Raw genomic sequence first — 15,807 nt, 5'->3', positions numbered from 1 at the left:
TATTTCACCCTGTAGATCAACAGGATGTATAAATACTTGGGATTAACAGTAACTTGTTCTGAATCCCAGAATATCAAACGGAACAGAACACAAGGTACAAAAAAGCCAAGGCAAGAGTAAATTAGTAATTTTAATACATTTTAAAAATCAATTAATTCATTAGAGCACACAAGTAATTGTTTTCACATATGGACAATCATAACACTGATAGACTGGGGGTGGGGTAAAATCTAATTAAGAATGGGGCGGAAATTGTTTGGATGTTACCAGAGTAGTACCAGATTTGTCCTTATTGCCACAAGTGCTGGGTCCATTTGTGAACATGGTCTGCAGAGAAACAGGATTTATACTCAGTTTTGTTCATGAGGAGGTTGCTTTAGATGATGCTCTCAGAATAGAAGGGTTGTAATGTGAAAAGATTTAATGGGGGAAAAAAATGGGGTGAAATCAGGTTGACTTCTGGTGGGAGACAATAAATTTGCTCACGTTCCTCTTCGCTCGTGCTTTGCACACCAACTCCTCTTGGGTTTAAGGAGAAGGGGAAAAGGTTTAGTAGGAATCTAGGGGTTAACCTTTTCCACGCAAAGGGTGGTGGGGATATGGAGCAAGCTGCCAGAGAAGGTAGTTGAGGCAGGGACTATCCCAACGTTTAAGAAACAGATAGGTACATGGATAGGACGGGCTTGGAGGGATACGGACCAAACGCAGGCAGGTAGGACTAGTGTAGCTGGGACATGTTGGCTGGCGTAGGCAAGTTGGCCGAAGGGCCTGTTTCCACTCTGTATCACTCTATGACTACATCTAACCAGAAGTGTGGACCATGACAGGGATTTTGTACAATTCCTCCTCTTGTTCTCCAGCGACATTATTGGGGAATGTTTCTCACAAGCGTTGCCACCCCAGCAGCGAGAAACAAATGCAGCTAAACTACAACAGTATCCAGTGTTAGTGAAACCAATGTCTGCAAGGTTATTCCCTTCAACCTCTGACTTTGGTTTACATACAGCCAAATTGGGACGTTTTTGTAATGAGACACAGGTCTTTGGAAGGAGGGACTGGCTATTTGTCACATGTTGCTTGATGCTCAACAAAACATCAATGAAAAGGTTTTTTTAAGATTTTAAATTGTAAAAAGGCTTGTAAACAATTAAGATTCAGCCATATCATTGCTGAAGAGCAAAATATAGGATAAATTCACAGTAAATTTATTTTATGCTTGAGAAAAGAAAAAAATATTGGATTCAATTGGTACAACGCCCAGAGCTGAAATTGTACCCCTGCCTGTCTGTGCCATTTGCCAATCCCTTTTTGGTGGAGTTAATCATTACACTATTACAGCTATGAACGTTGTATTGGAAAGTAAATACAGTACAGCACCACTGTTCAGGAGCTCTTCCACCGCAGCATAAATGAGACTGGGAACTGTGCACATTGAGGAAACTATCGGCTGGTGAGCTGTGTGGCATGTCCTGTGCTGTGTGCTGCCAAAGCAAGGTCGCAGTGCTTCCAAAACATTGCTGGAAGCTGTCTTTCAAAGAAGACCCTGGACTGCGGCAGCTAAATGTGAGGCTGTGACTCTTAACATATGGAGATCCCAAAGTGTCAGGGGTTTTGGGGACAAGGCAGGAGAATGGGGTTGAGATGGGAAGATAGATCAGCCATGATTGAATGGCCTAATTCTTCTCCTATCACTTATGAAAGTTGTGTCCAAGTCTGCGCTGGGTTAGTTTGGGAGGCGAGGGTAATGGATCATGGCACAACTGGCTTCCCCGCTCCCAACACCGAGAGCTGGGAATGAGGTTGGGGTGGTAATTATCTATCTCTCCTGCTACTGTTATATATCCAGTGGACAATGCTCGATGGCAGCTGAAAATGAGCTGTTGGATCGTAACGATCAGGAAAGGGAGATGTGTAGAAGGCAGATGCTCTCTTTCCTGATAACCTTAGCAGTAACATGGCTTGCAGTAGGAAGCTATTATTTTTCCCCGGTTTCAATGGATTCCCCATCCCCCACCCCCCACCTCACAAATCCTCTCTTGGTGAGCTTGGTATCTGGAAGGAGCTCAGGATGTTCTGCCGCTTCTGGAACTCCATCTTCTTCGCCGAACTCATCTTGCTCTCTTCCAGCAGCTTGCTGAGCCGCGCGATCTCCAAGCTAACAAACGAGTCGCCTTGCGCCAGGACCTTGCTCATGACTTTGTGGTACTGCTCCGCCAGTTTCTGATCTGACTCTGGCAGCTTTTCCATCCTATCCTTCGCCTTCCCCATGATCTTCTGCCGTTCTTCCTCGCTCCTCGTGCTGCTAAAATCCTGGGCAAGGAAATCGAACGCCTCCAGGCAGCCGAGCATCCCGACCCACACACCTTTAGTCTTCAACCACTGCTGAATGGCTTCCTGTTTAACCTCTCCGGTAAACTGAGCCGGATTCTCCAAATTCCCATCAATGAACAGCAGGTAGACCGGAAAGTCGTCCTTTTCCACTTTATATTTCTCCCCAAGTTCTGCATTTTCCTTTTCGCCATAATCTGTTTCAAAACAAACATTAAAAAGTGACTTTAAATCTTGCATCTCTATAATTAAATCAAGATCTCACAGCTAGGCTCTTTCCTCATAATGTGTTCTCCCTTCCACCCTTCTTGCACCAAGTTCTCAATCTCCCCACGTGAATATAACATTTCACACATAACCTCGGCATTGAACAATCCCTCGGTATCCTCTCTCACTTTTGTGACCATGCTTAAACCAAAAGTTACCGATTGACTTCCAAGACATCTTGGTGCTACTTTAGTTTAGTTTAGAGATACAGCGCCGGAAACAGGCCCATCGGCCCACCAAATCTGCTCCAACCAGAAACACTGTACACTCGTGGTATTCTACGCACGAGGGACAATTTACAATTTTTACTGAAGCCAATTAACCTACAAAACTGTATGTCTTTGGAGTGTGGGAGGAAACCGGAGCACCCAGGGAAAACCCACCCGGTCATGGGGGGGGGGGGGAACGTACAAACAGCACCTGCTGTCAGGATCGAACGTGGGTCTCTGGAGCTGTAAGGCAGCAGCTCTCCCGCTGTGCCACCAGCTCGCGGGTGGAGAAATGATTGCGTAAATTCTAGTCTTTAATTTTTGATTTCCTTTTCCAGGAACCACCCCTGCCCCCTTCATTTTTCTTTCAATTCCAAGGTAATGGTGTAATTCGCCATGCTTGTGGAAATGTGCCCAAATGTAAGTTCAGGACCTGGTGACTGATGCAGCTTTACTGCCCTCTTGCTGAGTGTTCTGAAGAAAATTTAGTATGACTAAGTAAAAGTACCGGAGATATTAATGGTACTAAGTAAGCTGGAAAGGGTGCAGAAAAGATTTACGAGTGTATTGCCAGGACATGAGGGCCTGAGCTATAAGGAGAGGTTGAGTAGGCCAGGACTTTATTCCTTGGAGGATGAGGGGTGATCTTATAGAGGTGTGTAAGATCATGAGAGGAATAGATAGGGTAAATGTTCAGTCTTTTGCCTGGAGTTGGGAAATCAAGAATCAAGAGGATACAGGTTTAAGGTGAGGGGGGGGGGGGAAAGATTTAATAGGAACCTGAGGGGCAGCTTTTTTTACACAAAGGGTGGTAGGTGTATGGAATGAGCTGCCGGAGGAGGTAATTGAGGCAGGTACTATCGCAATGTTTAAGAAACATTTAGACAGGTACATGGATGGGATCAGTTTAGAGGGATGTGGGTGGCAGGCAGGTGGAACTATTCAAGATGGACCATGTTGGTCGGCGTGGGCAAGTTGTGCCGAAGGGTCTTTTTCCACACTGTCTCCATGAAAAATGTACAACTCTACTCTATGTGACAACTGAGGGTTTAAAGAAAAAATAATGGCCACAAAAGACATATTATCGACTGGTTTTCTTTTCCAGATATCCCAAAATTGGAAAGGGAGCAAACATAGTCCCACTGTTCGAGAAAGAAAGGACGTATCAAACAAATGTAGGTCAAAACTACATCAGAGGTAAATTAAATAAATTAATCTATTAAGTATATAGGGAAGGATATTTGAGGGGAGCATTATAAAAGAGATGATTACAGAATACTTCTGTTAATTTCTTTTCACTTTGCAACTGATGTAAAGGAGGAGGAACTAGGGAGAACAATGCGATTGGATTGAGGCTCTTATGGATTGGGTTTCGTTAACAGATATGTCGAAATAAACATTGCATTTTCAAGTTAGTAAGCAAATTGTTTTGGTATTTATTACAAAGGATTGGAGTGTAAGAATTGAAGTAAATCTCACTGCTGCCACAGAAGCCTTTGATGAGGCCACACCTGATCTCCTTAACTAAAGCTTAATTAGGGCGGCCACGGTGGCGCAGCGGAATAGTTGCTGCCTGACAGCGCTTGCAGCACCAGAGACCCAGGTTCGATCCCGACTACGGGTGCTGCCTGTATGGAGTTTGTACGTTCTCCCTGTGACTGCGTGGGTTTTCTCTGAGATCTTCAGTTTCCTCCCACACTCCAAAGACGTACAGGTTTGTCGGTTAATTGGCTTGGTAAAGGTGTAAATTGTCCCTCGTGTGTGTAGGACAGTGTTGATGTGTGGGGATCGCTGGTCGGTGCGGACTCGGTGGGCCAAAGGGCTTATTTCTGCGCTGTATCTCTAAACTAAACTAAACTAAGCTTGCTTTGGAGGAATACAGCAAAGATTCACCAGACTAGTGTGTAGGAAGGAACTGCAGATGCTGGTTTATATCGAAGATAGACATAAAATGCTGGAGTAACTCAGCGGATCAGGCAACATCTAAGGAGAAAAGGAACGGGTGACATTTCAGGTCGGAACCCTTCTTCAGAAGAACGGCTACTCCAGCATTTTGTGTATATCTTCACCAGATGTTCCTGAGATGTGCTGTTTGAATTAGGATGAGAAATTGAGATTATGCTTCTATTATTCCCTTGGGTTTAGAAAAAGTCTAAAATTCATAAAGCACTTGATGTGATAGATACTGAAATGTCATTTCAGAATAAGGGGGTTGGCTATTTGGAATGGAAAATCTCCGATTTATTTTGGGACATGTCTTAGATGTGTGATTCTTTGTAAAAAATTTAAACACAGTGCACTGTGAATTCTCTGATCATTCATTCAAGGCAGGTGGATGATACATGTTCGTATACGAGGATACAAGAGATAAAGATCAACTCTGACGCTATTGAATTACTCAACAGTCTCAGTTGACCAATTTTCACCTCATTATTTCACTTGGGCATTTTACAACCCAGTGATACGAACGTTCATTTCAAGTAACCCCTGCATTCCCTCTTCCCCCCCCCCCCCCCCCTCCCCCCCCCCCCCCTTAGTCGTCCTACTAGTCAATAGACAATAGGTGCAGGAGGAGGCCATTCGGCCCTTCGAGCCAGCACAGCCATTCAAGGTGATCATGGCTGATCATTCTCAATCAGTACCCTGTTCCTGCCTTCTCCCCATACCCCCTGACTCCGCTATCCTTAAGAGCTCTATCTAGCTCTCTCTTGAATGCATTCAGAGAATTGGCCTGCACTGCCTTCTGAGGCAGAGAATTCCGCAGATTCACAACTCTGACTGAAAAAGTTTTTCCTCATCTCAGTTCTAAATGGCCTACCCCTTATTCTTAAACTGTGGCCCCTTGTTCTGGACTCCCCCAACATTGGGAACATGTTTCCTGCCTCTAACGTGTCCAACCCCTTAATAATCTTATACGTTTCGATAAGATATACGTTTCGATAAGTCAACCGCTAACAATGGACTATTCCTCCCTTGGTATCACAAAATGCTGGAGTAACTCAGCAGGTCAGGCAGCATCTCTGGAGAGATGGAATGGGTGACGAATGGGTAATGTCACCCATTCCTTCTCTCCAGAGATGCTGCCTGACCTGCTGAGTTACTCCAGCATTTTGTGATACCTTCGATTTGTACCAGCATCTGCAGTTATTTTCCTACACTCCTTCCTTGGTCATCTGTTGCCATCCCTGATTTGTTCTGGCCTTTACCTACCTCCAATTCTCCCCCCCCCCCCCCTTTCAGTCTGAAGAAGGGTTCCGACCCGAACCATCCCCCATCCTTTTTCTCCAGAGACGCTGCCTGACCGACTAAATTACAGCAGCACTTTGTGTCTATCTTCGGTATAAACCAGCATCTGCAGTTCCTTCCTTCACATCCTTATTATTCATTTATGTTAAGCATGTTAAGTCTATGCAAGAGCTTCCAAGTTGAACGGGCTGCTGATATCCCACGTTGTTGTACAAGGTCCATGCTACGCAAAGTGGTTGAGTATAGGACACTGGATGGGTGACAGAGCAGACCATACTTTTATATCATTTGTATGAACTTGGACAAACAATGCAGTTCCTACCTGATATTCCCACTTCAGCCACCAAGAGTTCCTTGCTGGAAGCAGAGTTTTCCACCAGTTTCTTAAACTCATCCTGCTTCTCTCCATACGGATACTGCGTGTCAATCTTTACCAGGGCATACTTCAATTTGGGGATTACCTGCAGAGAACGGTGACACCTCAGGCACTGAGTTTGCAAAATTCTATAACATTTGAGGGATTTGATTTTGAAAGGACCTCCTTTCTGAGCAAGCCAATTTGTTCACTAACCAAGAGTGTTGCGGTACTTCCTGCATTGATCACAGTGAAATATAATGAAGAAATGGTAGATTCACTTTCCATGCCTTCAATTTTCTGTCAGTTTAGTTTAACGATACATCGCGGAATTTGGCCCTCCCGGTCGGTCCGCACCGACCGGCGATCCCAGTACACTAACGCTATCTTGCACACTAGTGACAATTTACAATTTAGCCTGAGTCAAATTAACCAGCAAACCTGTACATCTTAGGTATGTTGGAGGAAACCGGAACACCTGTGGAAAGTTCACGGGGAGAGTGTACAAACTCTGTACAGACAGCATTTTCTGTCTTAAATTCTTCACACTATTCAATGATCCATATAGACGAAGCTTGCATTGGAATTGTAACACTTGTGGCGTAACAAGTGTTTTAAGATGATTAACAGATTTGGTGTGGTAATTTGGTGTTTATACTGGTCAGGGGAGCCTAACACCAGCAGGAGATTGGAGCCAAACTATTTGGCGGTTATACCATTCCTTAAAGCAAAGGCTGGTATGTTTAAGGATGTGGAATGAAGGTGTGTGAATGGATGTGAGATTTATGAGACAATCTAAGTGATCGCTGGAACCATTGTGAGGGGCTGAATTACCTTCCCATGTTTCTGATGTCTGAACTAAATGATTTGACTTTGTGTGAAGTCAGTATGAATTTGGCTAAGGACAGGGATCATATTTGATTAAGTGTATATTCGTCCAATAAGGACAATGGTCAGAGGATAGACACAAAAAAAATAGAGTAACTCAGCGGGTTTGACAGCATCTCTGGAGAAAAAGAATAGGTGACGTTTCGGGTCAAGACCCTTCTTCAGTCTGAAGAAGGGTCTCGACCCGAAACGTCACCTATTCTTTTTCTCCAGAGATGCTGTCTGACCCGCTGAGTTACTCCAGCTTTCTGCAGTTCCTTCCTACACAGGTCAATGGCCAGTCTGTTTTCTGTGTGCAAGAAAACTAGAGCATTTTACAGTAGGTAATGGAGGAGAAGCTATTTCAGAGGATTCTTTGGGATAGGATTTACTCGCATTTGGGAGAGAATGGGATAATTAGCGAAGTCATGGCTTTGTGTGCAGCAGGTCATATTTTATTAACTAGCTTGAGTTTCAAGGTGATTGATGAGGGTAGGGCAGTGGATGTTGTGTACATAGATGTTAGTGAGGCATCTGATAAAAGTCCTTCGTGGAAGGCTGATCCAGACGATAAAGCTACATCGAATCCATGGTGGCTTGGTAGTTTGGATTCAGAACCGACTTGTCCATCGAAGACGGGTTCGTGGGGTAAAGGTGTTATCCTGGCTGCAGGTCGGTGACCAGTGGAGTACCACAGGGATCTGAGCTGGGACCTCTGTTGTTTTGATATGTTTTAATGACTTGGATGGAAATGTAGATGGCTTGGTTAGTAAATTTGTAGACAATGCCAAAATTGGTGGAGTTGCAGACGGTGAAGAAGGCTGTCAAAGAATACAGCAGGATACAGAAATGGGCGGAGAAATGGCAGATGGAGTTTAATTCGAGCAAGTGTGAGGGGTTGCAGTTTGGGAGATCAAATGCAAAGAGAAAAAATACAATTTATGGCGTGATCTTTAACAGTATTGATGTACAGATGGATGATCTTGGGGTCCAAGTCCGTAGCTGACTGAAAGCGGCAATATAAGTAGATAGAGTGGCAAAGAAGGCATATGGTACGCCTACCTTCATCGGTCAGGGCACTGAGTACAAGAGTAAGGAAGATAGACACAAAAAGCTGAAGTAACTCAGCGGGACGGGCAGCATCTCTGGAGAGAAGGAATGAGTGATGTTTCGGGTCGAGACCCTTTTTCACATTTTGTCCCAAAACTTTCTGCATTCCTTCTCTCCGGAGATGCTGCCTGTCCCGCTGAGTTACTCCAGCTTTTTGTGTCTATCTTCGGTTTAAACCAGCATCTGCAGTTCCTTCCTCCGCAAGATAAGGAAGTCATGTTGCCTTTCGGAGTGTTTTATGAAAATACTACTTTGGAATAATTCCAGCTCTTTACAAATAAACACTGTTCTACTCGGGTGCAGCGCTGTGCTTGAGTGGGTTGGACTCTAACAAAGTCTCGTGGTTTGTGCTGGGCCATCAATTTAGCAAAAGCAGCAGAGATCACACGAAAAGGCAGAGAAACGGCCGGAGCAGGGAGTGAAGAGGTTAATTGTGCACTGTAATGTAGATGGGGGCGGAAAGAACTTGAAAAAGGAGTTGGTGGCCATATGAAAAGGAAATGAAAGTAGAAGTGGTACTGATGCCGTTGGTCTGCTCTGCAAATGTTGTGGGCCCAATGGCCTCTTATTCTGCTATCTGTACGGTGGGGGGGGGGGGGGAGTAGTAAAGCAGGGCAGAGAGCAGAAGGCAACTAGGGGTGAGGTGGACAAGGGGGTATCTCTAAGCTAGAGGAAGGAGGTAGAAGGGGTGGATAGGGCAAATAGAGACAAACAAGGTGGGCATAAAGTGAGAAAGGGGGAGAGAAGACAGGGCAGAGGGAAAGGGGGTTGGGCAGGCCAGAGACAAGGGGTGGGCAGGCCAGATGGAGAGGGGCACGGACAGGCTGTGCTTGGGGAGAGAAGGGGGAGAGGCAGGACAGAGAAAGAGAGGAGGGCAGAAGGGTAGCAAGAGAGGAGGGCAGAGGGTGAGATAAGGGAGTGCAGCAGGGGATAGAGGAAGGAACTGCAGATGCTGGTTCACACCGAAGTTTGACACACAATGCGGCAGTAACTCAGCGGCTCAGGCAGCATCTCTGGAGAGAAGGAACAGGTGGGCGAATTCGGGTCGAGACCCTTCAGACTGAGAGTCGGGGGGAAACTAGAGGTATGAAAAGGTGCAAAGATCAAACGAATGAATGAAAGGGTTAGGCAGGGGGATGAGGAGGACAGAGAGCAGGGAAAGTAGTGCAGAAACAAGATGGAGCTGGCGAGAGGGAGGGACAGAAACACGCGTGCAAAGAGGATTGGTGCTCGGATGATCACGGCTGCTGGTTGTACATTTTCTATTGGGTTTTTGACTTATCCTTTTTTATCAGGCTGGCTTAGAAAATGCTCAGTGACGATCCGGCTACGGAAAATTCCGCACATCCTGGTCGTGGAGCGACCCTGAACCCTGACATAGATGACACTCACACTTACACACTCACACACATCCACACTGACAGAGCAGCGGGGAATGAAACATCTTCGTGCCCGCGCCACAATGTAACAATCTGCAGCCACCCGGCGCGCTACCCCCGCTTATGTTTTAATTGATGTATTTCGAAATATAAACACGGGAATGACCTGCAAAAGGCTCTGCATTGCCAACACCACGATTAATAAAATCCAAACACTATTTATTCCCTTTAAAAGAAAATCCAAGCTGATTAAATGTCAATTATCTCCACCTCTTATTTATTTATTTTTTTCTCTCTATGCCATCTCGGTTTTTAAAATCTATTTAATTTGAATTTCACCGATGAAATTTGTGTTCCAGTTGCATCCAAACTTTTTAAGAGGCTGGTGGGTGCATTTTACACATGAAACATTCTTGTCAATACTGTGCTTGGAAGGATGGGTCGTATCACATCGTGCTGTCCAATTTGACACACTGGGTTTCTGGCGGTTAAATGAGTTAAAACATTGAATGCAAAGCGGCTTTCGTGGGGAGGGGGGTCCACTCACCTTGTAAAATGTGACCGTGTCCAGGGGCACGGAGCCGACCGTGTGCAGGGCTCCGCCGGGGACAGAAAGGTGCAGAAACGCAGCGATCAGGAGGAGCAGATAGGAGCTGCCGGCATCCGCCATCGTTCATTCCCCTCGCGCACTCGGCACCATGTGATCCTCGCGGCTGGGAGTTTAATGCAAATTGTACCAGCTCCCCTCCCTCTCCTTCTGACCACCCCCCCCCCCCCCCCCCCCAAAACAAAACAAAAACCCCACTGGCAATTCAAGAGTCAAGAGTGTTTTATTGTCATCTGTCCCAGATAGAACAATTGTTCTATTCTTCTACCTCTCTCAACAGAATATGTAAGCGCAGTACACTGTGAACAATGCAACAGACGAGAGAGAAATGGGAGTGTTTCTACACACACGCATACACGCACATGCATATACACACACACATGTATAAACACACATGCATATACACATGCATACATACACACACATGCATATACACACACATGCATAAACGCATACACACACGCATACATATACACACGCGCATGCATACACTCACACATGCATACACACACGCATACGCACTCACGCACATATACACACACGCACGCACACACACATACTGATATATATATATATAAAGGAAAGAACTGCAGATGCTGCTTTAAATCGAAGGTCGACACAAAATGCTATCTGAAGGGTCTCGACCTGAAACGTCACCCATTCCTTCTCTCCAGAGATGCTGCCTGTCCCGCTGGGTCACTCCAGCATTTTGTGTCTACCTTCTACATGTGTGTATATACACATAGACTATTATTGTTTGTTTCCTTTTAATATGTACATGTAGTTCAGAGCTTATCTGGAGGTTGTAGTGTTTAATAGCCTAATGGCTGTAGGGAGGAAGCTGTTCCTGAACCTGGACGTTACCGTTTTCAGGCTCCTGTACCTTCTTCCTGATGGCAGAGGCGAAATGAGTGTGTGGCCAGGGTGTTGTGGGTCTCTGATGATGCTGGCTGCCTTTTTGAGACAGCGACTCCGGTAAATCCCTTCGATGGTGGGGAGGTCAGAACCCGTGATGTATTGGGCAGTGGGGCAGGTCAGCAATGCTTAGTGCAAGTGGTGAAAGAAGGGTGCAAAATATGGAGAAAGAGAGAAATGTATTATTATTATTGGTGAATTTTATAACGGGGTTTTGTTTTTCTACGTTGTCATAAGGGATACGAGTAGAATTAGGCCATTCGGCCCATCGTCTACTCTGCCATTCAATCATGGCTGATCTATATCTCCCTTCTAACCCCATCCTCCTGCTTTCTCCCCATAACCTCACACCTGAACTAATCAAGAACCGATCCACCTCTGCCTTAAATATATCCACTGACTTGGCCTCTGCAGCCTTCTGTGGCAAAGAATTCCACAAATTCACCACCCTCTGACTAAAGACATTTCTCCTTGTCTCCTTCCTAAAAGAACATCCTTTAATTCTGTGGCTATGACCTCTAGTCCTAGACTCCCACTAGTGGAAGCATCCTCTCCACATCCACTCTATCCAAGATTTTCACTATTCTGTAGTGAAATGAGGGTCGCCTCTCATTCTTCTGAACTCCAGCGAGTACAGGCCCAGTGCTGACAAACGCTCATCATAGGTTAACCTACTCATTCCTGGGATCATTCTTGTAAACCTCCTCTGGACCCTCTCCTGAGCCAGCACATCCTTCCTCAGATATGGTGCCCAAAATTGCACACATTATTCCAAATGTGGCCTTCCCAGCACCTTTGAGCGCCTCAACATTACATCTCTGTTTTTGTATACAAGTCCTCTTGAAATAAATGCTCGCATTGAGTTTGCTTTCTTTACTACTGATTCGACTTGCAGATTAACTTTTTGAGAATCCTGCACCAGCACTCCCAAGTCCCTTTGCACCTCCGATTGCTAGATTCTCACCCCATTTAGAAAATAGTCTATGCCTTTATCCCTACTACCAAAATGCATGACTCCACACTTTGCTACACTATATTCCATCTGCCATTTCTCTGCCCACTCTCCCAACCTGTCCAAGTCCCTCTGCAGAGTCCCTGCTTTCTCTACACTACCGGCCCCTCCACCTATTTTCGTATCATCCGCAAACTTTACCACAAAGCCTTCAATCCCCTCGTCCAAATCATTAAGGTACATTTATCCCTGCTGTCTCACGATGTCCCTGCTTCCGTCCGTGATGTTCTCTGGGTTTAGGTTTATTATTGTCAGGTGTATCGAGGTACAGTGAATAGATAGTGTTTTGCACACTCTAAACAGATTAGATAATACTGTACATAAATACATTCGAGCGAGACCTGAGTTTAATAGATGGAGCAATGGGAAGATAGAGTGCGGAAATGGTTTTCACCATTGCAGCCCATCTCAAGAGCAATTTCATTGTCTTATGTCCCAAGCAGAACAATGAAATTCTTACTTGCAGCAGCACATCAGAATATGTAAACATAGTACTCTGTAAACAATATAATAAACGAAAAAAAGGTGTGTGTGTGTATATAATGTAGGTATGTACATGCACGTAAGCAAAAATACAAAACTAATGCCCCCGTCAATGTAATTCAGAGCTTATTTGGAGGTTGTAGTGTTTAATAGTCTGATGGTTGCAGGGAAGAAGCTGTTCCTGAACCTGGGCGTTTCAGTTTTCAAGCTCCTGTACCTTCTTCCTGATGGCAGGAGTGAAGTGAGAGCGTGGCCAGGGTGGTGTGGGTCTCTGATGATGCTGGCTGCCTTTTTGAGGCCTTACTCTTACATTCGCCACTAGGAGGCACGGTAGAAGAAGCAGTGCAGGCACCTGCAAAGGTACTAGATACTAGTTAGTATAAGAAAATAACTGTAGATGCTGGTACAAATTTATTCACAAAATGCTGGAGTAACTCAGCAGGTCAGGCAGCATCTCAGGAGAGAAGGAATGGGTGACGTTTTGGGTCGAGACCCTTCTTCAGACTGTTGTCAGGGGGGCAGGACAAAGGAAGGATATAGGTGGAGACAGGAAGACAGTGGGAGATCTGGGAAGGGGGAGGGGAAGAGAGGGACAGAGGGACTAAATTGGAGAAGTCAAGCTGCCCAGGTGAAATATGAGGTGCTGTTCCTCCAATTTCCGGTGGGACTCACTATGGCACTGGAGGAGGCCCATGACAGAAAGGTCAAACTGGGAATGGGAGGGGGAGTTGATGTGCTCAGCCACCGGGAGATCCGATTGGTTAATGTGGACTGAGTGCAGGTGTTGAGCGAAGCGATCGCCGAGCCTGCGTTTGGTTTCGCCGATGTAAATAAGTTGATATCTGGAGCAGCGGATGCAATAGATGAGGTTGGAGGAGGTGCAGGTGAACCTCTGTCTCACCTGGAAAGATTGTTTGGGTCCTTGGATGGAGTTGAGGGGGGAGGTAAAGGGACAGGTGTTGCATCTCCTGCGGTTGCAGGGGAAAGTGCCCGGGGATGGGGTGGTTTGGGTAGGAAGGAACGAGTGGACCAGGGAGTTACGGAGGGAACGGTCTCTGCGGAACGCAGAGAGGGGAGGGGATTGGTAGTAGACAAGCGTGTTATCATAAAAACGCACACATCAAGAATGTGGAAAACATGAGGTGCCGAGACTGTACTCTGTGGTGAAGGCTCTTTGCCTTTTTTCACCCGCTGTTCATGCTTTCCCACAGCAAGCCTGTTTAATGTAAAGTAACGGCAACATGTCCTGCACTCCATACATTTCATTGTAAGCAATGGCTAAACTGGCATCTTGCCGTTCTGGTTAAAGATTACAGAGCTGAAACTTCCTCTCGAACGTGAACGCCCAGGAACGAAGAAGATTGCCAAAAGTGGCGAAAGTGGTCATTTATCAGAGACCCACACCACCCTGGCCACACACTCATGTCGCCCCTGCCATCGGGAAGAAGGTACAGGAGCCTGAAAATTGTAATGTCCAGGTTCAGGAGCAGTTTCTTCCCTAAAGCCATCAGGCTATTAAACACAATGAACTCTAACTAAACTCTGAACTACATAGACTTGGGTGGGTGGGGTGGGGGTGCACTGTTTTTGTCTTTGCACTGTTATTGTTTTAAGATATGTATATATGTTCATTGTCACAGAAGGCTGTGGAGGCTATATTTAAGTTGGTGATTGACAGATTCTTGATTAGTACTGGTGTCAGGGGTTATGGGGAGAAGGCAGGAGAATGGGGTCGAGAGGGAAAGACAGATCAGCCATGATTGAATGGCAGAGTAGACTTGATGGGTGGAATGGCATAATTCTGCTCCTAGAACTTGTGAACATATGAATGTTACATGTCTGTGCTGGGAAGGAACTGCAGATGCTGGTTTGAACCGAATTTAGACAGAAAATGCTGGAGTAACTCAGCGGGGCAGGTAGCATTTCTGGTGAGAAGGAAGGAATGGGTGACGCTTTGGGTTGAGACTCTGAAGAAGGGTCTCCACCCAAAACATCACCCATTCCTTCTCTCCAGAGGTGCTGCCTGTCCCGCTGAGTTACTCCAGCATTTAGTATCTACTAGACCAAGTGGACCTGTTGGGCCCAAACCACTCCTGCATTGGTGCAGCACCCTCTCCTCCCCTTCTCCCCCTCCCCACCCCCAACTCCCCCCTCCCCCTACTCCATCCCCCTCAACCCCCCTTATCCTCCCTCCCTAGGAGATAGATTTAAACTTTAAAATGTGAATAACTTTAAAAATATAACACCGATTTCAACGAAACTTCTTCCATTAGCACCAAAGGAACGATGGTGAGTAAGGTGGGCCTAAAATTGTCACGCAATCGTGTACTGTTTTGGCTGTAGTTCAGGAACAAACCAACAAACAAACAAACAAACAAACAAACAAACGAGAGTTTTGGTATATAGATGTTAACTTCACATATCTGTTGTGCTGCTGTAAGTATGAATGCAATTGTTCTGGTTTGGGACATATGGCAACAAAACACTCTTGACTCTGGACTTGAAGCCTGTGGCATGATACTTGGGTATTAGCGTTGTCAACATTCACTGCCCGTCCCAGTCGCCCCTGCACCGAGAGGCCAATTAAGAGTCAATCACTGATTGCTCAGGGGTCACATAAGGACCAGAGACGAGAGGTTTCCTTACCTGAAGTGAACCGACTGATTTTCCCCCCCCACATTCCGGTAACATGGTGATCACAGTTGCTGAGTCAGCCTGCCTTCCTGAGTATCAAGTCTCTGGTCTTTGTTTATGTACCAGTGGCAGATTTTTAAAGAAAGAAATCGGTGCAAAAACTTTCACGTGCAAAATAGCAAGTGCTGAGGGAACTCAGCGGGCCAGGCAGCATGTGGGAAGATAATGGGGATAGATGCTTTGGGTAGGGACCCGAAACGTGCACTTTCCATTCTCTCCACAGATGCTGCCTGACCCGCTGAGTTACTGAATTGAATAAGTTTTTTTGTTGGCCAAGTATGTATACATACATACAAGGAATTAGCCTTGGTGCTCCGCTCGCAAGTAACACCACG

At 45.7% G+C, this 15,807-nt stretch overlaps 1 protein-coding gene across 1 annotated transcript; it reads right to left on the bottom strand.

The window, feature by feature from the left end:
* Positions 1 to 112: 112 nt before the first annotated feature.
* Positions 113 to 10,473, bottom strand: LOC144605739 (endoplasmic reticulum resident protein 29-like). The gene is made up of 3 exons (XM_078421255.1): positions 10,309 to 10,473; positions 6,373 to 6,511; positions 113 to 2,525 (listed from the first exon to the last, which is right to left on the bottom strand). Exons 1-3 carry the CDS (start codon positions 10,429 to 10,431, stop codon positions 2,023 to 2,025), a joined length of 765 nt encoding a protein of 254 aa, XP_078277381.1. The 5' UTR covers positions 10,432 to 10,473; the 3' UTR covers positions 113 to 2,022.
* Between the last annotated feature and the right edge of the window lie 5,334 nt (positions 10,474 to 15,807).

The sequence above is a fragment of the Rhinoraja longicauda genome, chromosome 25, assembly GCF_053455715.1.
Source record: "Rhinoraja longicauda isolate Sanriku21f chromosome 25, sRhiLon1.1, whole genome shotgun sequence".
In the NCBI taxonomy this organism is placed as follows: Eukaryota; Metazoa; Chordata; class Chondrichthyes; order Rajiformes; family Arhynchobatidae; genus Rhinoraja; species Rhinoraja longicauda.
The sequence above is the reverse complement of the archived record's forward strand: the minus strand, read 5'-3'. Positions and strand labels throughout refer to the sequence as shown.

What these genes read in the sequence shown, in the direction of transcription:
- LOC144605739 (XM_078421255.1), bottom strand. Translation starts at nt 10,431, where the DNA reads ATGGCGGATGCCGGCAGCTCCTATCTGCTCCTCCTGATCGCTGCGTTT. An exon ending in ACACGGTCACATTTTACAAG is followed by an intron (nt 6,512 to 10,308) that starts GTGAGTGGACCC and finishes CGTTCTCTGCAG; the next exon opens with GTAATCCCCAAATTGAAGTA. An exon ending in GGCTGAAGTGGGAATATCAG is followed by an intron (nt 2,526 to 6,372) that starts GTAGGAACTGCA and finishes GTTTTGAAACAG; the next exon opens with ATTATGGCGAAAAGGAAAAT.